Source organism: Sinocyclocheilus rhinocerous, unplaced genomic scaffold (genome assembly GCF_001515625.1).
Source record: "Sinocyclocheilus rhinocerous isolate Xijiao unplaced genomic scaffold, SAMN03320098_v1.1 scaffold557, whole genome shotgun sequence".
NCBI classification, from domain to species: domain Eukaryota; kingdom Metazoa; phylum Chordata; class Actinopteri; order Cypriniformes; family Cyprinidae; genus Sinocyclocheilus; species Sinocyclocheilus rhinocerous.
Window position 1 is genome coordinate 434380 of NW_015633548.1, and position 24815 is coordinate 459194.

The following is a 24815-nucleotide window of genomic DNA, read 5'->3' on the forward strand; positions in this document are numbered from 1 at the left end:
GTATTTACATGTCTATATTTATATTAATATAATTTATATTATAAATATATTTAATATATAAAAATAACATATTTTTCTGTAATATATACATGCATGTGTGTGTATATATATATACTGTACATAATAAATATACACATTACACAATCATGGAAACAAACTTTTATTTTGATTAATCATTTGACAGCACTAATATATATATATATATATAGGGTTAGATGAGGAAAGATTAAGAACAATATGCATTTACTTTAAAATGGTAACATATTTAAGTTTCACGTGCAGGATGATGAGGCATCAGCCAATGTGTTATTAAGGGAAATTAATACATTTGCTAATTTAGTTGTCACAGCACAAAAAGTTAAATTATTCAAAGATGCACATATTTTTATTGAAGATCCATCATAATTGCAACATTATGAATGTAAATTGAATGATTTCACTCAGCCTATAGGTTTTAATAAAAAGCAAAGATGAAATGTATATCTTTTTACTACAGAACTATTTACTCCACAAATCTAAAAACATTGATGTTTCCACAAATCCCCCATTAAGAATTGAACAAATAAAGTGACAAAATTAAAAAATGAGTAAATTTAATGAGTTGAGGTGAGATTTTTGTGCTGTCTATGTTCAAAAGAAAAAAAAAAGAAAAATGATCATCGTTCTTCAGGGGGCATCATTCCACATCTTACCCCATCTCAGCTGTTTTTTTTAAATCTAACATCATCTAATGCTTGAAGTTAATCTTTTAAATATCTAATTTAATAGAAAATCTCAAAATAAACACATTTTTGTACATGATACTGTACATTAGTATTGTGATGCCTAAATTCACTTGTAACATTTATGATTGATTTTTGTTTTTAGTGTTTTATTTTGAGTTAGACAAAATAGTATTTTTGGCCATAATATGAAAATATTGGTGCATTCCTTAAAATACTTGTTTATAAAATAAAGATATCTTTTTATATATGTAAACCTTTTACATTCTAAAAAAGCACATTTACACTGAGAATTTGCTGCTTTCACTGTTTGTTCATAAGATTTGTAAATGTCTATAAGTTGTGTTTGGTGTGTGAGGTCTCTATAGTGTGTTACTTGGGTCCCCTGAGGGCTTGTCTTCATTATGCTGGATGCTCTGTGAGCTGCTGTCTGTCCAGTTGGCTGCAGCCTGCAGTGCTACAGAACTGTCTGTGTTAATGAATTAGAGTGTGCTGGCTAATGAACAAGAAGAAAGGGCCACAGAGAGGAAATAATGGGAGTGCAGCATAAGAGATGAAATGTGTCGTACTTGCTGCTGTGGAACAGACTTCTCATTAGTTCATTTCTGCTTACAGAGCTAACACACAGACCTCTTGATTGCTGTACATACTGCACTGCAACCAAAGACATTCTTACCATTTCTGTCATTTTTAGCGATCCTTACTTAATCCCTCTCACACTCACATATATAGACATCACACATATATATTCATCAAAAATTATATACATTTAATATACAGGGATTTACTAATATGTGACCCTGGACCACAAAGCCAGTTTTAAGTCGCTGGGGTATATTTGTAGCAATAGCCAAAAATACATTGTATGGGTCAAAATTATTGATTTTTCTTTTATGCCAAAAATCATTAGGATAATAAGTAAAGATCATGTTCCATGAAGATATTTTGTAAATCTCCTACTGTAAATATATCAAAACTTAATTTTTGATTAGTAATATGCATTGCTAAGAACTTCATGTGGACAACTTTAAAGGCGATTTTCTCAATATTTTGACTTTTTTTGCACCCTCAGATTCCAGATTTTCAAATAGTTGTATCTCAGCCAAATATTGTCCTGTCCTAACAAACCATACATCAATGGAAAGCTTATTTATTCAGCTTTCAGATGATATATACATCTTAATTTAAAAAAATGTACCCTTATGACTGGTTTTGTGGTCCAGGGTCACATATTAAAATTATATACAATTTGTCTATACAGACAAAATAAGTCTATACTAATTTGTGGAAATTAAAAAACAAAACAAAAATCTATTGTTTCAAATAAATGAATTTTGACATCACATTATAATGTACATTATGACAACTTTTTTTATTCATTTGCCAAAGATTATATTTACATTATCAAATTGCTAGTATTTTTAAAGATAAACCTTTAAGTGAGCCTTAGATGATGGCAAAACTAATCAAGTGTGAACACCATTTTATACACCATTGAAAAGTTTGGTGTTATTAAAGATTTATTTTCCCAATAAATGTTCTTTTGGAACTTCTTCAAAGAGCAAAAGATTATTTTTCAAAAATAAATCAATAAAAATAATGGTTTCCACAAAAATATTAAGCAGCAGAACTGTTATACACTGTTAATAATAAATGTTTCTTGAGCAGCAAATCAGCATATTAGAATGATTTCTGAAGGATCATGTGACACTGAAGACTGGAGTAATGATGCTGAAAATTCAGCTTTGCATCACAGGAATAAATTACATTTTAAAAATTTTAATTTAAATTGTAATAATATAACAATATTACTGTTTTTACTTTTTTGATAAAATAAATACAGCCTTGGTGAGCCTAAGAGACTTCATTCAAAATTATAAAAAAAATCTTACCAACCCCAAAAGTTTAAACAAGGTATCCAAGATTGACATATCACAATATCTTAAAGGATCAAGAGTATCGATATCCATATTGTGAACTGTATGGATCTACTGCTCTATAATAGAATGTTGTAATATAAACACACTATATTATTCTAGGGAACTCGGTCTTAGTCACAAAGCTGTCTACCACCATATTGATTCATTACATGGAACTGCTTCACAAGGTAGACACCATGTAGTAGTCTTGACTCTGCAGGCAATTAAAGAGCAGATTTTTTGAGGGGTAATTCATCTCGGTCCAGAGGAAGTGATATAGTTGGCTACATCACTGGCTCAACATGCCAGCACCAGCCAGGAAACCATCAAAAACAACATCCGTTCCCCAGTGCAGCGCTATTTGTCAGCTTCTTACAACACGGTCCTCTGTTAAATGCTGTTTTACTTTTGTTCATGCTGGAAACAACACAAAAGTGCTCCAACAACAGCAATGAAGTCGAGCAGTTTTTTTGATTCCCACATGGTATCAATCTGATCCCTCTTTCGCTTCAGTATTTGATTTTGTTGGCACAATATGACTATTTAATATCCCAATTCCAAAAGTAAGTAGATTAAAATAAGATGTAAGAGGCCATTAGAACAAACCGAATTGGCAAAGAGAAAGATGAGAGCAGTTGCCCGGTGAACAGCCTGAAGAATGATAATACAATTACAGCGATCGAAGTCAGCAAATAAAGCACAAAGACACATTTTAAAAGTATATCTTAATATAAACATTTTATTCAGTGCATTGTATGTACACAACAAATAAGAAACAACTTGAAGGTACGTGGCAGAGTGCCAGTCAGTACATACATGTTGTTTGTCAGTTTTATCCTGGTAGTTTGGAACATATGATGCAGGGAGGAGTTAATACACATAGCCTACATCATGCAGCTCTATTCCTCACCTCCCTGCAGTCTCCCATGCAACAGATACTGTATGTTCATCTAAAAGAAAGAAAGAAACCCAGAAAGAAACAGAAGAGAGAAGAACCCCCCTGTAGTATGTATGACGTTATGTTGCCCGAGGGAAAGGATATATATACTGTACTGCAGGCCACAAAAAGGGTCCTTATTGTACACAACCTGATTTGTACATGCCCTGTACAATATTTTTTTTTTCACTTTTACAAATTAGACATACCCTAAAAAATTCGACCAACTTAAGTTCCACAGTATAATTTTTTTGTTTGCTCATTTAAATAGAAAATTGTCACCACCATAAATTACTTACACACAAAACGCAGTCCAGGTGGGAGTCCCGCCATGTCTCGGAAATCACCAGCAACGGTGACCAGCATTGACCAAAGGACAGTCGACATGGCAAAAACACAAGCACACAGACTAAAGGAACTCAGAAAACAGACAACGGGATGCAAAAGAGACGAAAGGGGTGACATCGAACAGCCCTCGTGAACCACACATCCATCTCCTCGAATACTGAAACCTCTCACTAATCAGAAAAAGCTTCCTGTCATGCGTAAATATGTACCGGTGTGGTCTGACGGCTCGAGGGAAAAACTCTCACAGTTCTGTCTTTGGTGTGCTGGATCTCCAGTCGTGGTTAAACCTCGAAAACACTGATTTGGGGAAGAACGAGAAAGTAAGAAAAGCTCACAGCTAATTCAAACAATTAGCAAGCCGTGGCCACTTGCTTCTGAGAGGCTCAGCTTCACTCATCATGTGAGCAGAACGCAGGCTTTATATTCCCATGCTAGAGAGCGAAGCTCTCTGAGCGAGTGCACAAGAACGCAGGAGCCCCCCACGCACCGGGATGGGCGCTTCTCTATTGCTTCACACTCAGGAAGCATGGAGGACAGGGGTGCCTTCCTTCCACCGCACCCGTGCAGCTAAAACCCTCACTGACTGCCCCGAACTCTTAACAAATGCATTACTTGATCAGGACCTACGATGCTAGGAAATTAACCTTGATGGCTTACGTTCAATTGCAACCCAACGTCCCATTGTAAGAAAGGCTACAATTTCTGTGTTTCACATGGAAAAGGCTATTATAGTGGTGATCAAGAAAAAACAAACAAACTAAACAGAACAAAAAAAAAACGAGCTAATTATAAAGAAGTCCACTCAAATGTTACTCTAGTTTGCAAGTGGTTATGTTATGTTTCATGTTGTCCTGAACCGCTGAGAGCTTTTTGGAGAGAAGTCTGTGTGAAGTCACAAGCTTTCAGAGGTTTTGGTGAAGGCGAAAGGTAGCGGGCCGGGCTACGTTGACTCGTTCTGACTCACAGCTTTGCCCCCGTTCAGCACAGCGGAGGCACTCCGGCTCTTAGTGGGTGTGCCGCTACCAGAACGTGAGAACTCGGTCAGGTCGTGCAGAGAGGGTTCCCTGTACATGGCCACTGAAAAACAGGAAACAAAGAAAGAGCGTGTGGTTAGTAAAAGCATCCCACATTTTATGTTAGATGTGCACAGAGGAAATGCTAATGGGATGCAAATGTGCTTGTTTACTTCATAAAAGCCACTGATTAAATGTGAACAGGCTGAACATTTTCCATCAGTTTTAGTAAACAGAATGTTCGCAATAATTTTTTAAAAATGTTTTTGTATTGTGTTCGTGTATTTACCCATTTGCAATTTAGCCATTTTCTTATTAAATATGCACAGAAAATGTCAACCTTTAATGTGATCAATAACTAGTGGTTGGTAATTGTCTAAGCCTTTATTTATCAAAAAACAAAAAGACAGCAGCAAAATCTGAAATCAGGGCTCTATACCTATTATAAAATATGAGATGCTGCATTTACAATGTGACAAATATATACACTACTGTTCAAAAGTTTGGGGTCAGTAAGCTTTTTTTAAAGAAATTAATAGTTTTATTTAGCTATGATGCATTTGTTCAAAAGTGACGGTAAAAGACGTCTGGCTTCTGAACGATCACGCGTCACAAAAGACTGCTGAAAATTCAGCATTACCATCACAGGAATAAATTACATTTTAAAATATATTAGAAAACCGTTATTTTACATTGTAATAATATTTCACAATATTACTGTTTTTACTGCGGTTTTGATCAAACAAATGCAGTCTTGTTGAGCATAATAGACTTCTTTCAAAAAACAAAACACTTTTGAACAGCCGTGTGCATATATAACTTATTTTGAGTAAGTTTTGGTAATTGATGTTGCAAAATATTACTCTATACAGTAAATAAAGTCAAAATTGTTAAATTGTTAGACAATCCCACCGAGTTACACAAACAGGGCAAAACCACTGCGATAGAGTAGAGCAGAACAGACTGTGAAAAGCGATTATGAGAGAATGTGAGTCGAGCAGAAAAGGTTCTGAGAGGCACCTTTCACTCTGTGTCTTAACTTTTCAACAGATACATTTGTTTTAGGGAGCTAATATCTCTGTCTTGCTGTATAGAAAACACAACTCCTGCTATCTGACACAAACGTCAGACTCAAGCACTTCAGACAGCACTTTCACATCACCACTCCAGAAATCCACTAGGTAGCCAATGTGCTAAAATTCATCCGTCTGATCGTCTTAACGATGGATGTGCAGTGCAGGGAGCATCACAAAGACTTCCTTTAACCTCACACAAAGCTTCTTCTGCCTGCAACATGCAATCGATACAGCACTTAAGTGGAAAGCTCTACGAATCGATAGTTGACGTATTGGTTGTCCAAGTGAGTGTCGAGCTTCTGGCCAGAGGGATGCAGGAGTCTCAGAGACCGGTGGCCAGGTCATTATTAGTGCACTCTGTAGAGCTTTCTCTGGGCTGTCACATACCTGCTCATCAAATCTTCTGGACCAGTGTGCTTTAAAGTGTGACTGCGTCAATACGGCAATACATGGTTGAAGTGTTAAGCACTTTTAAATGTTTAAAACATTTTTTCTAATTAAAGTAACTGAACATGAATGAGGCCCCAAGCTCAGGGATTATCGATGCAGATACATCAGCCATATGATGCCTTGTTCTTCGGCAATGGTAATGATCGTACAGGCTTTATATGTGTTTGCACTCTGGACAGAGACTACAGTACTTTGTGAGCCGAGAGCTGGCAGCCGAAGCCATGTTCACAGCGAGGAGACAGATCCTCTGGAAGAACACTGCTGGAGAATCTTTATTAGGCAGCGAGCAAAATTCCAATTCTCTCTTTCTTCAAAATTACTCTCCTCAACAACAACTAAACTCATAACTGACACAAGCGTCGCTTTTCTACATGAAAGATTATGATAACACTTTGCAATAACATTTAATTTGTCAACACTAGTTAATGCACAAGGTTGACAATTAACTTTTCACAGCATTATTATTCTAGGTTAATCTTAATTCTTTATATACTTATTGATCACTGTTAGTTCATTTTCATCTGTAATACGTTAATGTACATTAATTTAATTTAGCTTGAAATATAAATATATTTTATACTAGTTTAAAAGGGACAGTAAGATTTTTTTAATAATACTTTTTTTTTCAGCAAGGATGCATTAAATAAATCAAAAGTAAAGATTTTCATAATGTTCAAAAATATTTCTATTTCAAAGAAATTCTGTTTATACATGAAATGATTCCAAAAAAATTATCACAGTTTCCACAAAAATATTAAGGAGCACAAGTTTCAATATTGATAAAATTGTTTCTTGAGCAGCAAATCAGCATATTAGAGTGATTTCTGAAGGATCATGTGAAACTGAAGACTGAAGTAAAATGGAAAACAATTTTTCAATTGTAATAATGTATCATAATATTGCTGTTTTATTGTATTTTTTAAATCAAATAAACACAGCCTTGGTGAACATAAGACACTTATTAGAAAAACATTAAACAAAATCTTGCTGATGCCAAATTCTGAATGGTATTTAAAATTTAACATTAACCTACATGTAGACTAGTAAATGCTGTAAAAGTATTGTTATTTTATATAAAACTACTGCATTAACGCATGTTAATTGTTAAATTAATTAATGTATCATAAAATGTAACCAATATTTTCATGTATTTACACATGTTTTAAAACACCTGACTAAATTTAGGCGAAGCATCTAAATTATTGAATGTGTGACTATCTTAGGCTTACTACTTAGCTAATGTAAAAGGGGAAAAAAAGTCTTCCCAGTAAACATATGTAAACATCCTTAAAACAAGACAGCATTTACGTGAGAAGCAACTTGCTTGGGACTTTTATTCAGAGAATGTATCTTGAATAGGTGTATTTTACATTGCTATTTCACCTTTTTAAGCATAAATCTCACTCAATGGCTGTGCACTGGCCTCTGGCATCTCCACAGTGAATGCAGTGTGGAGCCAGTAGCACCAGACTGTCCTTCCAAGCTAATGCATTACTCCTGCTGTCTCTTACATTACCAACACTCACCATTATCCTCTCACCACACTACAAGCCTCTTTAGAAAAAGGAAATGCATTTTCAGGGGCTAAGGCATTTTCTCTGAAAACAAAATGTTTCTCAGCTGCTAAGCCTCCATTTTTAATTATAATCAAATAAAAGACCTTGTTTTAATTCTTTAAGCAATGAAAAGCGTTACTGATTTTTTAAAGTAGCTGAATTGCATGACATTATCAGACATTATGTTCAAAAACTCATTTGTGCAGCATGAGTCATTTGATAAGTTACTGCTTAACATAAAAAACAAAGCAGCTCATAGTTTGGAGAACCGCCTCATCTTCATTAAGAGAGAAATCCTAATTATGCGTCTTTACTAAATGACGAGCAAGGCATTAAAAGTCAATCTAAAAGCAATAAAACTAAATGTTTACCTTGAAATTGGCACATGCTCAGGAATAAATGTAATATTTATGCGTAGAGTCTCTTAATGGTTTAACATGTAAGCTTTCATTCATTCTTTTTCCAAAGCAACAAAAACAACAACAAAAAACTTCCACAGAGTTTGGATTTGTGCTTAGAGCGCACTCTCTCTGTGTTCGCTGACAAGAAAATATGCAGCCGGCAGATGAACGTGTGGAGAGAACAGCGGTGGAGGGACAATGGAAGGGCAGATTGTGTGCTCACAGGTCCAGAGCCTGTAGTTTAGAGCTTTCATTGGGGCACATATAATGGAATTCCATTTTGACAATGAAAAAAGGTACAATATACAATAGATGCCTTGTGTTATATTTCCTGTCAGGTAGATGAATCATCAGGGTTCCCACAAACTAACAAATGTCTTTTCCAGGCATTCATGATTATGAGAAGCTTTTTATAGAGCTTGCACTCATTTTTAGTCGATTAAATGTTTTAGAGCTGGATACTGACTTTCAAAAATTATTTTATACAGCAACTTATCTGCGTTAATAGCAATAAGAGTGACTACATAGTGTGTTGAGGTAGTGACTTACCTTTCAAAGGCTTGGGGAGGAAGTGTGCAGCGGGCTTATTCTTTTTCACATGGTTGCCCTTCATGATCTCTCCTTCCTTGTTCAGGCCTAGGTACCAGCCCCTGCCCGACTGCTGCTGTCTATAGATCATGGAGGAGTACGTCACGTAGTAGTTCTCAAACACTGACTCCTTAAACTTGCACTCTGGTGTGAAGTGTTCCTGAAGGGCAAAGGAGGGAGGAGAAAAAAGATGCAAGATGAGGTTTGAGATTTCAAATCCTTTACGTGACACAGTGGATAGTAAGAAGTAATATGGTGATACAAATATACACAAAAGCAGTGTCTAGAGAGTAACTGTAAAATAATTGTATTTCTCAGGTTATTATGCAAAGACAACTATAAGCCATTTTATAGACTGATATCTCTGCAAAAGTATAAAACATATAACAACATCAACCAATGGCATGAGTTTTGGGGTGGGACTATCTGTCTGTCCAACCAATGGCAGATGAGGGGGAAGGAGGAAAATCTGTTTGAAAACCATGGTTATTATAATTAACTCAAACTAAAACCAACAAAAAAATGTTTTTAATAAAATAAATATTAACTGAAATAAAATATACAAACAATATTTTATTTCATGTAGAATTAAAGACATCTTTCACTTGTTTTCATTTAGTTTAACTTAATGTACTAAAATAAATAAAATTGAGATAAAACAAGAAAAAAAACTAAAATTGAGATACTCAATAAAAACTATATAGTCAAATTAAAAAAAAACAAAAAAAAAACATAACATAAAACATTAATAAAACTTTACATTTAAAATATAAATGGAAAATGTATTTTAAAAAATATTAATAAAACTATACCATTGTGGTATCTCAATGGTATTAAAACAATACTGCAAAAAAAACCCCCAAAAAACAATCATTATTTTGTAACTCTACTTTAAATTAAGGCGAGACACCCCAGGTGAATAGGGTAAAAAACAACTAATAGATATCACCATACTTACAAATTTGACTGATTACATTAAGAATTAAAAACATTTGTTTGTATTACATGTTTTCTGAAAAGTTATGTTTAAATATGCAAAGAAAATAAGGCATCATCTTATTATATATTCACTAATTTGCATACATTTCTAGAACAAAAAACTTAATAACAAGCCAAAAAGCCCCAAATCTCAAAATAGCCAGGTGCTTAAAAAACAGCTTTTGCCTGCAGTGTCTCGCCTTAATCAAAAAACAACTGTTAAATAAAAAACACTTTTGCATTTTTGTCCCTCTGCCATCCTCCTCACATAACTACTTCCCCTTTTATCTGCTTTTCCCCCTTAATAATCCTAACTCTTCTGTTATATGCATCCTCTCATTAGCACTTCCAAAAGCAATCTATGTTGCAGTGTTGCATAAACATGCTAATGGAGTTTGGGGATGGATGGCTCTTCAGCTCGGTCTATGGATCCGGTCTGTATTGAATGTGTGCGAGTACACTGTGTGCACTTCATTGAGTCATTATAAACATTCACCTCCCACTAGGCTTGATCCTGTATTGACTATGTGCTTTGTTAGGATATTGCAAACGGTGTAAGAGGGTGAAAAGATCAGAGACAGTGCATGGAGCAACAGCAAATTACGTTATTCTGCATGTCATCTGGCTAACTAATTGCTTTTCAAGAGGTGTCTAACTCATTCGCCTGCCCAATAAATCATTCGAAATAAATCAATGCCTATGCAAAGCCACAACAACACACCCACTGCTCATGGATCCACACTTCCTGTTTATTTACCAGCTAGTCCAGGCATGGTGAACCACGCAAAACTTAACTGGCTGAAACGTAACGTATTTCTTACATCACTCTGAAGAAGTGCTTGTACAATCCTTGTAAAAAATGCATTTTAGACTCATATTGATAATATTATATACATATGGATTTATAATGCTTGATTTTTCAAATCCATGTGCTCGTACCATATCCATCTCTTTAAATGCAGGAGTGAAGTAAATTCAAACAGAAAGTCATTAGAAGAGGTTAGATTAATATCCACGCCGAGCCTTTGGGCTGCTGTTGCAGTAACTGAATGGCTCTGTTAAAATGGATTACAGAACCTCAGGGTCTTGTGGCTTTACTGTTTGAGTGTGGCAAATGATGTGGAAATATTACAGAGAGCTATAAATCAAATGATGTTTTTCATCAGAGCCAAGGGAAGAAAGAAACGGTAAATAATCTTTGTGTCGCTCTGCAAACATCACTAGGGGAAAGTGTTCAGTGTTTCAGCTCTGAGAGCTAGATGCACTTAAAAGGAAAATCTACAGCAGGTTTGAGATTTATACAGGAGACAACAGATTAAATAACAGCAAATTGTGTTATTTCATCTCGCTACCTCCATGAATTACCATAAGTGTGTTTGCACATAAATATTGTGGCTACAATTTCAATATCTGTGACAATCAAGCATAAGCTAACCAGACATGAGACACTAAAATCTCTTCCGTCTAAATCGGAGTTTGTTAATCAAGACATTTTAAAAACTGCTTGAGGTCTCCAGCATTGTGCTGAACCGCTCCAGTGAAAGCTCATTGGTCTGAAATCTAGTGCAACATAACTCTATTAAATATGAAATATCTTCTGTTTGGCTGTGATTGTTCTTAAGCATGATTTGCGAACTTCATGATAAAATTATTCATTTGAAAAATATTCAGAAAAAAGGTAAAAGATTTCATAATCATTTTGGAGATTTCAGCCTTATATAGATACTTTTAAAGTACAAAGAAAAAAGTTTGGCGTCAGTAAGTTTTTTTTTTTCACGCTCACCTTAAATCTCATGTTTTATTTTAATATATTTAAAAATATAATTTATTCCTGTGATGGAAAAGCTGAATTTTCAGAATTTTCCATTACTTCAGTGTCACATGATCCTTCAGAATGTGGATGTGGATTTGGTGCATAATTGTTTTTAATTATCATCAATGTTGAAAACATTTTGTGGAAACCTAGATACATTTTTTCAAGATTCTTTGAGGTTTGATCAAACTTTATATTTGATGAATGTAAAGTTAAAAGGAACAGAATTTGTTTCAATAAAGAAATCTTTTTTTAACATTATAAAGGTCTTTATTTCCCCTTTTGATCAATTTAATGAATCTTGCTGAATAAAAGTATTAATTTCTTTCCAAAAAAAATAATAATAAATTTTTATATACTGAATACTTTCCGTTATATATATATATATATATATATATATATATCCTACTGACCCCAAACTTTTCGACAATAGTGTACATGTGTACATTATGTACTTAGCAAAAAGCTGCTCAGGTGTGTTACCAATACAGCCACAGAGTGCACTGACTGCCTTAAAGGGAATTTGTAACAAACATAGATATACAGCTATTGTAGCAGCAATGCTGAGGATGTCCCTTCGTCACGTATCCATAAAAGTCCTGAACTCTCACTCTCATCACAGGACGCTCTGTTTCCCAGCCGGCCTGGGGCCAACAGGAGTGCTCCAATGTTCAACATACAGGCTGGAGTCGTCCCTCTTCTCCGGGTGACTCACACAGACACTGAGCTCCCACACACACTGACAGGAACACTCCTGATGTCACAGACCAGCCGTGACATCGCACCTCCTCTGGGACAGGCTGTCGGCTCAGCTCTGAGCTACATCCCGTAAACATCCCGAAAACAGAAAAAGGATTTGCACTCTTCAGCCTGATGAGAAAGTTTGATTACGTGTGAGATCCTACGAGCAGACACGCAGGGACGGATCTGGGATCGATACTTCACCTGAGATAAACATCATCAAGATGTTAGATGTATCTTTGGTCAGCTATCAGCACTGTGGTAAGGACACTCTGTTGGGTTCAGTCAGGGTGAGAACTTAAAGTAAGGATGCATCTCATCTCATCCATGCTTCCAGTCAGAAGAAACGCTCCCTCACAGACATCCTGTATCTCTCAGTTCAAACAAATTACTGCTATATTTTGTGCCTCATATACAGCTATTCTGTTAATGTCTCAGCTGAAGGTCATAATAATTAGCTACGACCAAATGGAGCACAAAAGCATTATGTAGAGCGGCTCTCAATAATGACTGGATTGCATCCAATCTTATCAGGAATAATTAATCATAATTATTATAATAAACAAAAACAAAAGAGTGAAATGTTGAGAGGATGAGGGCAGGAAACGGGAATGACTCTAAATGGCACATGCTAACCACCGTATCCATAAAACACAAAAACATAATGCCTCTCTAAATGACATTCCCAGCAAAGGTTTGAACAAATAAAGGTTCAAAAATAGTAAATATGGTATATGGCTATGAAATTAAATAAGCAATGTGAGCTTCGACAAATTTCATTTTAAATGTTTAAGTTGGCAGACAAAATACCTTTCAAACCCTACAAAGACAAAACAGTCAAGACTACTGATTATATAGAATTAAAAACAACTCAATTTAATTCAATTTACAGTATGAAAAAGTTTGGTGTCAGTAAGATTATGCCCACTAAGGCTGAGTTTAATTGATCAAAAAGCATGTAAAAACAATATTATTGCGAAATATTACCACAATTTAAAATGTTCTATTTTAATATATTTAAAATGTCATTTATTCCTGTGATGCAAAGCTGAATTTTCAGCAGTCATTATTCCAAGCTTCAGTGTCACCATGATCTTTCAGAAATCATTTTTTATTTAACCCCTTAACTGTCACTCACATTTTTGAACATAGACATGAAAGTGCACGATCCAAACTTAAATTTTTATAATTCATGAACGAAAACATTAAAATCATTGGTAAAATATCTATTTAGGAGTCTTAGACCTTTCCAACGATATATAGTTTGTCATGATTAGATTAGGATTTAATTGTAATATAGTGAAGTAAACTTAGGCGTCCCACAGAGGGGACGGGTGACAGTTAAAGGGTTTTAAATCATTTTTATTTTTAATATTTTTGTGGAAACTGTGTTTTTTCCCCAGGATTCTCTGATCAACAGTTTTTGAAAGAGTGTTTATTTGAAATAGAAATCGTGTAAAATTATAAATGTCTTTACTATCACTTTTGATCAATTTAATATATATTTGCTGAAAAAAAAATTTTTTTAATAATAATAAAAAACTTGCAGACCGCAAACTGAATGTAAGTGTATTTGAATAGCACATTTCATAATTGCTCCAAAGCAGCTTAAAACAAACAAACAAACAAACAAACACACACACACACAACCAAAAGTCTGTACCAAAAAAAAAAAAAAAATTTTAAATGAAGGTAATATTTATAAAAATGAACAAATAAATAATATTCTCATTTCCAATAAAAAGAAAAAAAGCATCAGACTATTGTAACTAGTGTCTAATTTCATGTGTTAATAATATCTCTTACTTTCTCCATGTGGAGAAAGAAAAACACTGTTTATAATTATGCTAATGTATGAAAAATGATTTGTGTTCCGAGTGAAACCGATCTTAGGCTCGTATCTGGACTGTGGTTCACTAATTGGTGACCGCTGCTTTAAGGGCTGGTCCTGGAACAATTAACTGACACAACTGACTTAAAGAGTAATGAATCATATTCATCTATTAACGCTGAAATTCAACACAATCTTCCTCCTCTGCTTTTTAAGATAAATTAATTATTTCCTATGGTTTGTCAGAACCTTGAGACTAAGGCCATTCAGTACCAACAAAGAGGCACAATGCATTACCACAAGTGCATAACAGTATTGATTTAATAACCAAGGTGCAGTTCAATTTCAGAGACAAAGCCTCTATTTTGCCTGCAATTGTGGTATACTAGGTCCAAACATATGTGATGTGGGTGTAAACAACATGCTACAGTACTCTGTCTCTAAATGGACATAAGAACTATTAACATCACTGGCTAAGACAAGAAAGTACCACAATATCATGCACAGTACAAATGTTCTTGTACCTCCGTGCAAACAGAGAAGGAGAAGAGCTGTTATATCTCAGAGGCATCACCACATACTGTAACACGGCTTCCAGATGGAGTATGTTAGATGAGAGGTGCACTGTGCAGAAACGGCAAACACATTTTCCTAATTGTCCATGCCATTTTATCACCAACACTGATGAAAATTGCAGCAAGCAGTGGCATCATTTAAAACGCCGGAGAACAGCTATATACATAGAAACACAGCAGATATTTTTGGGAACCTGCTGCGTCTTGTGGAGAACAGAGGAAGGAGGCAGTTTTATCGAATTACCACACATATACTTGCAGCAGTGCTGAGAATGAGGAGTGAAACAAAGAAAAGTCAGATAATGTGCACTCTGATGGGGCGAGACACATTAATCTCTCATTTAGCTCTACAGTATACCCCTGTTTATTTATTGTTGCTTCGGTGGCTTAATAGAATGAATATTCCATCTATCTGTCGCCACATGGGAAAAAACACTTTCATTTAGTGATACACTGAAAAATTTGGCAACTGAAAATATTTGACCAAAATGGCAAAAATAAATAAATGGAATTTTCAGCCGAAATAGTTTTGGAGGGCCAAAATAATTGACTGAAACAGTTCGAGAGGCAGCTCATTGCCTGAAGAACTATACTAGGGCCCTATGAAGTCAGTTTTTTTCCCTTCCAAATTCAATTTTTTCCATTTAAATTTTTCTGGATTCTGGTTTTTTTTCCATTTTAATTTTTCTAGACTGTTTTAATGGGTAAGTAAAATTGTATTCATCAAAAAGCACATCTAATTAATTGAAATCAGAAACTTACAATATTAAATAGCAATTTATTAAAAGTTTAACAAAAAAAATAATTTTTAAGGCCCTATGAAATGTTTAATTTGTGTCAAATTCTTTTTTTTATACCAAATTGTGTTTTTCCATAAATTTTCTGGATTCCATTTTAATGTTTTAATTAACTATTAAACATTAAAAGCATCTCTAATTAATGTATTTTATAAAATAATTTATTATTATTTTATAATTTGTTTCCCCCTGGAATACTGTGTTGTGTATTTACATTTTCTGCTAAATAATTGCTAAATATTTTTTCTGGTAAATATTCCTTTAAAACAATGTTTTAATAATTATTTTATTTTTAGTAGCAGTACTATCATTACATTAAGTAATATTTCTGTCACGGTTTCTTCAAGTTAAACCGAACTTCTATTTTGACGAGTTATTGTGAAGACCTTTAGGTTTCTGTTTGTATATGATATGACGATAGTTTTACTCAAAAGAAACAGTAAAACGTTCATGAAGTGACTCTCAGAGCAGTTCAAGAAATTATGTTCATATACTCATATATTGAGGCGGCAGAGGCTGAAAACACCGCGAGTGTCACGCGTGCAACAGTATGTGTGTAGTAAATGAAACTGTGCATCTGCACCATTTATTCACACAGAGACATGCAGGATTCACATTTAAATGGTATTTTGCAAGTCAATGTGAAGGGTACTTTTGATGTACCCATCCAAAATTTGACAAATTCCGTGACATTCCACCTAATACTGTAAGTTCTGATTTTATGACTGGATTCCGCAATTCCATCTGCGTTTCCGCATGTAATGTGTAGCGTCTGGACCAATCAAACACACAATTTTTCATTTGATTTAACAAATCAGTTATTCATTAGATTAACAAATCGTCACAGACCCCTCACCCAATAAACTGGGTGCCAGGATGTCTGCGAACAACACCAGGCCCCTGGTCACCATGGCAACCAATGCTGATATCACTGGTTTTATGGCCCAAAGGAATGCGGGTAGAGAAAATCACTACCTTTTCCATAGGAAGAGACACAATGCACAGTAGAAATGGACTCTTCTCTAATTAATTCATAGGAAAACCTTTCTTTGAATGAACACACATATCCTTCAGGTCATTGTGTATGTTGTCTTTGATATTTTATACTGTTTTATGCAGGCTTATGATGGAACCACTCGTTCCTGTCATCTTACCTATATGTAATCCTACCATGTTTAGTATCTAGGAATTCGTCTTCTGATGATCTAAACGAGATAGTTATGATTAATTATTCATATTTCCCAGTGAGCTGATTCGCTACAAATGTAATTACCAAAACTTTATTTTCCATTTCCGTTTTCAGTGAAACCGAATGAAAACATTGATTTCAGAGTTTTGCTAATAAATTAATTTTGATGAATTATTAATTTCATTTAAATTCAGTTTAAATTATGTATTTATGTTGTAGGTTATAATAAACTGACCAACAACCCATTAACTGAAGTATCAAATACTCACTTTTCAAAGCCAATTTTTATTTGCATTAGACATTGACAAGTATTAATTTTGGCGAGTGACTTGACCTGGGCTCCAGCTGTTTCTCTGTACTGTCCCTAACCACATGACTAATCTACCCTCCTAACAGCTGAGTAAAAGAGAGCAGATATTGAGGTGTTGTAGTGCTTTGTGTTCGAGCTGATTCTATCTCCAAGTGTAATTATATCAGGAGCTGCAGTCATGCTGTTGCCAGCTCACTGATTCGTATCTAATATCTTTTCCTCTGACAGGGGAAATCCCGCATTGCCCCTCCCTCCCTTCTCCCAAAGGGCTTCCCCCTCCCAGACGGAAAAGCAGGAGGAGATGTTTGTGTGTGCGCTAGAAACAGATAGTGTTTTTACTTGGTCTTCATATATGTCTAAGTGCTCTATCTTCTGCCATTCGCTCAGCTCTCTCCCTCCATCTGATATTTTCTTTTCCATCCTATTTTTCCCTTATTGCTTTTCTCTCTCTTGATCCATCTTCCATCAGATCCTCCCCCTCTGTCTTTCAATATCTTTTTCAAAAACGAACCTTATTTATTTTCGCCTCTCCCACCATCTTCTCCATTTTTCTCTAAGATTCTTCCTTTTTCAGCTTCTGTACAGTATACCTCTCCCCATACTCTCTCTCGATCTGTCTCATTACTTTACCCGCTCTCCCTCTTCCAACTCCAATCCCATTTATGGAAAAGAAGTAAATGGGGAAGCTGACAGAATCTATTCCAGTCAGAGGCTGTTCCTTCCTGCTCGGTGCAGTACGGATGCCTGGTAACCAGGTCTCTCCACCTGTACCTCATTCTTCCCTCTGCCTCAACCACCCATCTGAATAATTGAATCATCATTGAAGCTCAAGATGTCTCAAATGAGAGAGTCGTACTGCTAATGGCACTAACTTTACCGAGAAGAATACCACAGGACTACGGTTTTCCTTTTTCAGCTTCTTGTCAAGTTAATGTGAACTGCTGTTCAAAACCTATTTTACTTCTGTAATGTGACATATTTCAAAGTGCAACAGGATACTAAATAAGAAATTAATGTAGGACAATACTTGATTTTATTTAATCAGCATTTGATTGGACTGTGGGTGTTATATACCATAATGGTGCCAGACTGAATGAGAGTTTTCCATAACAGTGCCTAAAAAGACAAAGATATTCCCAATAGCCTGGGAAGCCTACAAATGTTTTAGAGGAGCATAAAATATTTCACAATAATATATTTCACAATCCACTGCAATATATTTCAATTCTTTAGTTAGTCTATCAAGTCACCAAGACTCAAACACGAGTTGATGGGACATTGAGGGAACAAATAGGGTACTAGTGACAAACTAAACATCATGAGGAATTTTGTTTTCTAATCATTCTCTATGGTATTTGCAATTTGGTAATGTCTAAATAATAACAGATTGTCATAAAACAGTTTAATCGAACATATTTAATAGTTCTCAAAACAAAAGATACAGGATTTATGTCTTAACTGCTTTAAAGAGAAGGCATGGGACATCGACGTGTACTGTATTTGTAGAAAGTGTTCTATAAGGTCTGAATTGTCCCCTTGCAGAGTGTCGCTTATGACCACTACAGCAGGCTACCGTGTCTGTGCTCTATCTGTGGACTTCTAATATTGATGTGCCTGTCCCTGCCTGCTCTTAATGACCCAACACTAAACTGATTTTCGACTTCAAATGCGCCTGCAGAGCAGCTCACAGGACAGCCCGCACGTCGCCAGTGTGCACTGACTGCCATCTGATCAACTGTTCATTTGTAATATGTTGTGATTAAACCATTTATATTTGCATGGTTGTTTTAATATTTGATGTGTTCACTGATCAAACAGCAGGTATTACCATTAAACACAGCTTAGCATTGAATCAAGTGGTTTGGTTTATTAAATGTAAAGAGTACAAGTGTGCAGAGAACAGAACATATGTTTAATTGATTTCCTCTCTCCCACTCACTGTCACGCTGATGGATGAATACATTTGCACGCAGACATACAGACGCACCCATGCATGCATTCTCTTTCTATATATTCTTTTCTACCTTCTGATCACAAACACACAGATTGCAAAAACACACAATGTTTTTTTTTTAGCATGTTGCTTTGCGGTTTCTAGGGTTCTCGGAGTGCTCACTGACAGAATAAAAATTCAGATTCGAGTAATATTCTTGTGCATGAAAACCTGGTTAGAGAGCTCCATATGAGATAACCTTTGGAAAGAATTAAAACTTTACAACTACATGCAATGGGTCAGCTGAGGTTAAACGCCCTCGCTATGCTTTCAAGTGAAAAATAATTCATTCATGGACTGCCAGATCTCAAAAGAGGGGAAAAAAGGTTATTGTGCAAAGTTCTTTTCTTTAACGTGAACTGCACTGGTGAGTCAGCATGACTTAATTCTGTACTGCTGATTGACTGTGTTGTAGTAAAAGTGCTGAATTGTAGGATACTGCTTTATGACATGTAATGGTTGATTTGGCTTGTAGTAGACCAAATTAATTGAACATCATTCACTATATTCCATTTGCCATTGGTTTATTTATAATTTGGCCACACTTATTATATTTGCACGGCCGTGGATAATCAATGTGGCCATTTTCAATGCATTTTAGCTTCACATGTAATAACTATGGATGCTTGTGTGTGTACACATTGTGTTTGTCTACTAACTGATTGGTTCTTTATTTATTGAGGAGCACAGACACCACTGGATTATAAAGTTCAATTCACTTTCATGAATCGGCCCAAATTTTCCATATTAATGAATAGATTCAAAACAATGATTAAATGATTCATTTGCATTATTGGTCAAAATGGTCATGGAAATCTAATTTGTCATTTTTAAATAAAAAATATGTGAGATAGGCTAAATAATGCTGTTTTTGAACATTTATTGCTTTGTTTGTATAAATTAAAATTATTTTTATTCTTAAACTTAAGAAAAATATGTATCTTACATAGTTTTTATTTTACTTCTAGCATGAAAAAAATGTATTTGACTTATAGATGAAGCAAATTACAGAGCAAACCCATAAATATCAAGACACGTTATGTATCAAATTTTCCCAAAAATGTAACTGAAACTAGGGTTGTAACGATATACCGGTTTATCACGGTTTGAACGTGCATGGTTATCATACCGTAAACATTTGCATATCTACGGTTTAAAAAAATATATAAAAATGAATGAAAAAAATCTCTGCAGAATGTGCAAAATACACATTGCACATGCAACTTATTTCCGCTCGGCTGCTTCACTCTGCATTCACTTGGCTGCTTAACGTTACACGCACGTGCAGCGGAGAAAATGTCAGGGACAGAGATGATATTTAATCTCCATCCCCGCCGAAAAAAAAAGTTAATATCTGCAGTATGGGAATACTTCGGATATTTAAAAAAAACTAACGCAGGGTTGTCCTTGAGGACGGATCCAATTTGCAAAAAATGTAGACGCAAAGTGGCTGCAAAAGCAGGCAATACACCCAACATCTTCGCTCATATTCGCGGACACCATCCCTCCGTGCAGATAAAGGTATGTCGCATTAATAACAAGTTATAAGTTAAGGCCGTATGATTTCCGTGAAGCAGAGGGAATCCAGAGGTGAGGTCCATGAGTGCAGTCATGAACATGGAATTTACAGTATAACGAGGATGTCACGTAAAACGAGCAATCGGATGGACAGATAAATCAAAAGTAGTTATGATATGTGTCTGTGAATATTAAAGCGCTACTGTGATAACCGTGAAAATCTCATACCATTACAACCCTAACTGAAACACTAATTTAAATCAGCATATTAATTCTAAAATGCTGATTTGGTGCTCAAGTAATATGTTGAAAACAGTTGTGCTGCTTCACATTTTTGTGGTAACTCTGATGAATTTTTTCAGGATTCTTTGATGACTAGAATGGCATGTATTTGAAATAGAATCATTTGCAACATCTTAAATGTCTTTTATGTCTTTTAATCATTTAAATGTATTTTTGCTAAATAAAATTATTAATTTCTAAAAAAATAAAATAAAATACTGACCCCAAAACATTTGAATGGTAGTGTAATGTATATATAACTAACGACAAAATACAGAAAAACACAGACAAGGGGAAATGAAAATCTACAATGAAAACTACAAACAGAAACAGGTGTAAACCCTCCCAACAGAACAAGAGCCGCTTCAAACCTCTCATACTTCACTCACTACAGTACCTACTCTCCATTGATTGGGGATTTCCCAACATCACTGGTGTGTGATTGGCTGGCTGTGTGGCTCCATAGCAGCAGACATAAAGAGCCAGTGAGGGGGATAAAAACCCCAGAAGTGCGCGCACACACACATATTACAAGAACACAGAGAGACTTCAGAATTACAGCACATTAAATCATTAAAAGACCTTATAATACTGTTTAGATTACTGTAATGCCACACACTCAGTATCCTTCACCCATAATCACCAACCACTTATGCCAGCTGAAAGCTCTCCACCACTGTGTAAGCGCTGGATTACTTCACAGAGCTACAGTATACTCAATAACATCAGCACATTCTGCTTTCATTCACCCAAAAATCGCCTCTCATGTCCATATTATTGAACATTTCACAAAATTGTATATTCGATATTGGACAATTACAATGGAATGCAACTGCAGGAAAAGCTTTTAAAATGGAAATGAATACAGGGAGCAAATGGAGATGAATGTTCAAAGACCTATGTGTATTAACACTCTCCAGGCTAACGGTTATAGCCAGAATAAAATATTAACAACTACAGAACCTTGCTGTGCTGTCACTCAGAGAAGCGTTAAATATAGCCTCCGTCCTTCTGCCGTCGACCAGGATGCCACACGGTGACACAATGTTACTGTTGTTAAGAACAGAGCTTTCATTTAATGAGCACTCCGGCACATATGTTTTCATTACAGATGCTGAAGCACACATCATTAAAGTCACTGAGAGGGAACAGAGAACCGCCGTGAGTTACAGTGTGCTTGAGGTCGGGATGTGCAGTAGCTGTGTGTGTGTGTGTGTGTGTGTGTGTGTTTAGATCCCGTTGCTTCTCTATCATCCCCAAAGGCTCCTGCTGGATATGTTACAGCTGTATCACACCTAACGTTATGATCAGATTACATGCTTTTGTCAGACTTCATGTGAGTCTCTTGTCTTGTTTGTCTTTCTCCCGCCTGCTGTGAGCGAGTTCAGCCCAAAGCGCCCTGAAAACAGCACTACGCAGGACAGATTCGATGGCAACAGGTTTGCAGCATGGATGAGCGAGCTGCTGGAAAAACACTGCTCCTGGACTAGGTATGTAGAAAAATATAGATTTTCAAAATTAACTAGTTAGTGCATTGTTTGAATGACTAGTCAACTAATTTGGAAAAGGATTTAGTTCTTTTCAGGGGGAAAAAAGCCATTTTTATGGTCAAATTTGAATTATTTTTCATTTGACATATCCAAAAAAAAAGGGATCTAAACACACACATACAGCTACTGCACATCCCGACCTCATCATCCAATAATTTACATGTCAAAATTAGTGAGCTTCACATCTTTTTATTATTATTTACTTTTTCATTTTCACTATACACTACAGTTTTTTTTAAATAAAATTAATACATTTATTTTGCAAAGATGGATCGAACTGATCAAAAGTAACAGTAAAGACATTTAAAATGTTACAAAATATTTCTGTTTTCAAATAAATTCTTATGAATCCTGAATTCAGTTCTTTTGAATCCTGAAAAATACACCACAGTTTCCACACAAATATTAAGCAACAAAACTGATTTCATCATTAAAAATAACAGCTCAGCATATTAGAATGATTTCTGAAGGATCATGTGACACTGAAGACTGGAGAAATGGCTACTGAAAATTCAGCTTTGCATCACAGGAATAAATTACATTTTAAAATATATTCAAATAGAAAACAGGTAATTTAAATTATAATAATATTTCAGGTCATACATTATTTTAAGATCCATTTTTCACTATGAACTAACTATTAACGACGACTTTTGCCTCAATAAACTCCTAATTACTGCTTATTAATAGTTAGTAAGGTAGTTGTTAAGTTTAGGTATTGGGTAGGATTAAGTATGCAGAATATATGCTTTATAAGTACTAATAAACAGCCAATATGCTAGTAATACTCATGCCAATAAGCAACTAGTTAATCATGAAAATTGGTCCCTGTACTAAGGTGTTACCATATTTCATAGTATTACTATTTTTACTGTACATAAAGTAAATGCATCCTTGGTGAGCACAAGAGACTTCCTTCAAACACTTAAATAAATTATTGACCTTAAACTTTTTACTGGTACTGTGTGCATCTGTGTAAAATCTAGAGAAAATAGTAAACTTTACTAATATTGTCTAGTTGGTCGATGGTGTCAATTAGTTGATTCATTACAATCTCGAACCAGGCCAGCTTTCTCAGGCAACATCTGCTTCCTGTATTTTTTCCTCAATGATCCTTCTCCAAAGCTTAGTGTCCAATCATTCCACTGTTATTCATAATATGGAGGATTTCTGTCAGCCTCGAGATTGAGGTTGAGTGAGAGAGTGTGTTGTTGTTGTTGAGACTGTGTATTCGTTTGTGCCCACTCTCTCCTGTCAGACAAGACGAGCTCCAGTAATGCCAACCACATAGTGAAATTCTGACATTTGTCTTGCAGCAGAAGTTTGGTAGGTAGGTTACGGCATTATTCATGTCTTCACTCAGTTAATCAATGCTGGGATGTAGGCTGCCTGTTCAGCATATTTTCACGAGTTTCTAAATGTTTCAGCATTTCGATATTAGTCATCTTTACAATGAAAGCCATGTTACTCAATTCATGCACTGGGAAACTCATCCTATTTCAGAGAAAGGCTTGACAACTGAACGCATTGATGATTCATAGTATTTTGCATGTACTTTTAAACATTAAGAGCAATTACAAGCAGTCCTCCATATGTATTTTGCTAATTAAGGATGATTACACGTGTGTTTATGAAAGCAGAGAGTCTCATCTATCTTTCGCTGAAGCTGAACAAAATGATTGGGACTGGTGTACATTTCCACAACCCACATACTGCCTTGCCTGCATCACCATAGTAACCAAGACGAATGCCAGAGCACCGACATTTCGTCTGGTAGAGGCAGGCGGAAGGTCAGGACTGTGAGGGGGTGAGGAGGGCAAAGTTCGGCCCGACCACAGCCAGTAAACAAACATCTCTAAGCCATCCACCCGGTAATCACGCCACTTAGCGTGACGGGCTGCGCATAATCTAAACTACGAGAGTAGATCTGAGGTTATGAAAACATCTTGAGATATTTGTCACAGCTGTAACTTAACTCATTTTCTGACAGCATGCCATATGGAGAGAGGGTGTGAGACTAGCGCACAGTGGAGGCTTCATCTGTTTATATGGATAAATCTGTGAAACACTGTGCCGTGCTCTTGGGAGTGACAGTTTTTTCAGCGCAGTAAGGGGTTCGGGAGCAGGAACGTATCTTAAAGGCTATGTGACCATTTGATCTTGGGTCACAAGGAGGTCTGTTTATCTGGAGTGTCTGATATCATGATTTGGCAGGAGATGAGAGTTGG

General features: G+C 35.6%; 1 protein-coding gene across 1 annotated transcript in view; it reads right to left on the bottom strand.

The window, feature by feature from the left end:
* Window positions 1-4538: 4538 nt before the first annotated feature.
* The window catches only part of LOC107744562 (fibroblast growth factor 13-like), a 30810-nt gene continuing 10533 nt past the window's right edge, over window positions 4539-24815 (bottom strand). The window contains exons 3-4 of the mRNA XM_016558277.1: window positions 8972-9170; window positions 4539-5003 (exon numbers count right to left, since the gene is read on the bottom strand). Of these exons, the coding sequence (XP_016413763.1) occupies window positions 4867-5003; window positions 8972-9170 (336 nt within the window). The 3' untranslated portion in view covers window positions 4539-4866. The remainder of the gene's footprint in view (window positions 5004-8971; window positions 9171-24815) is intronic.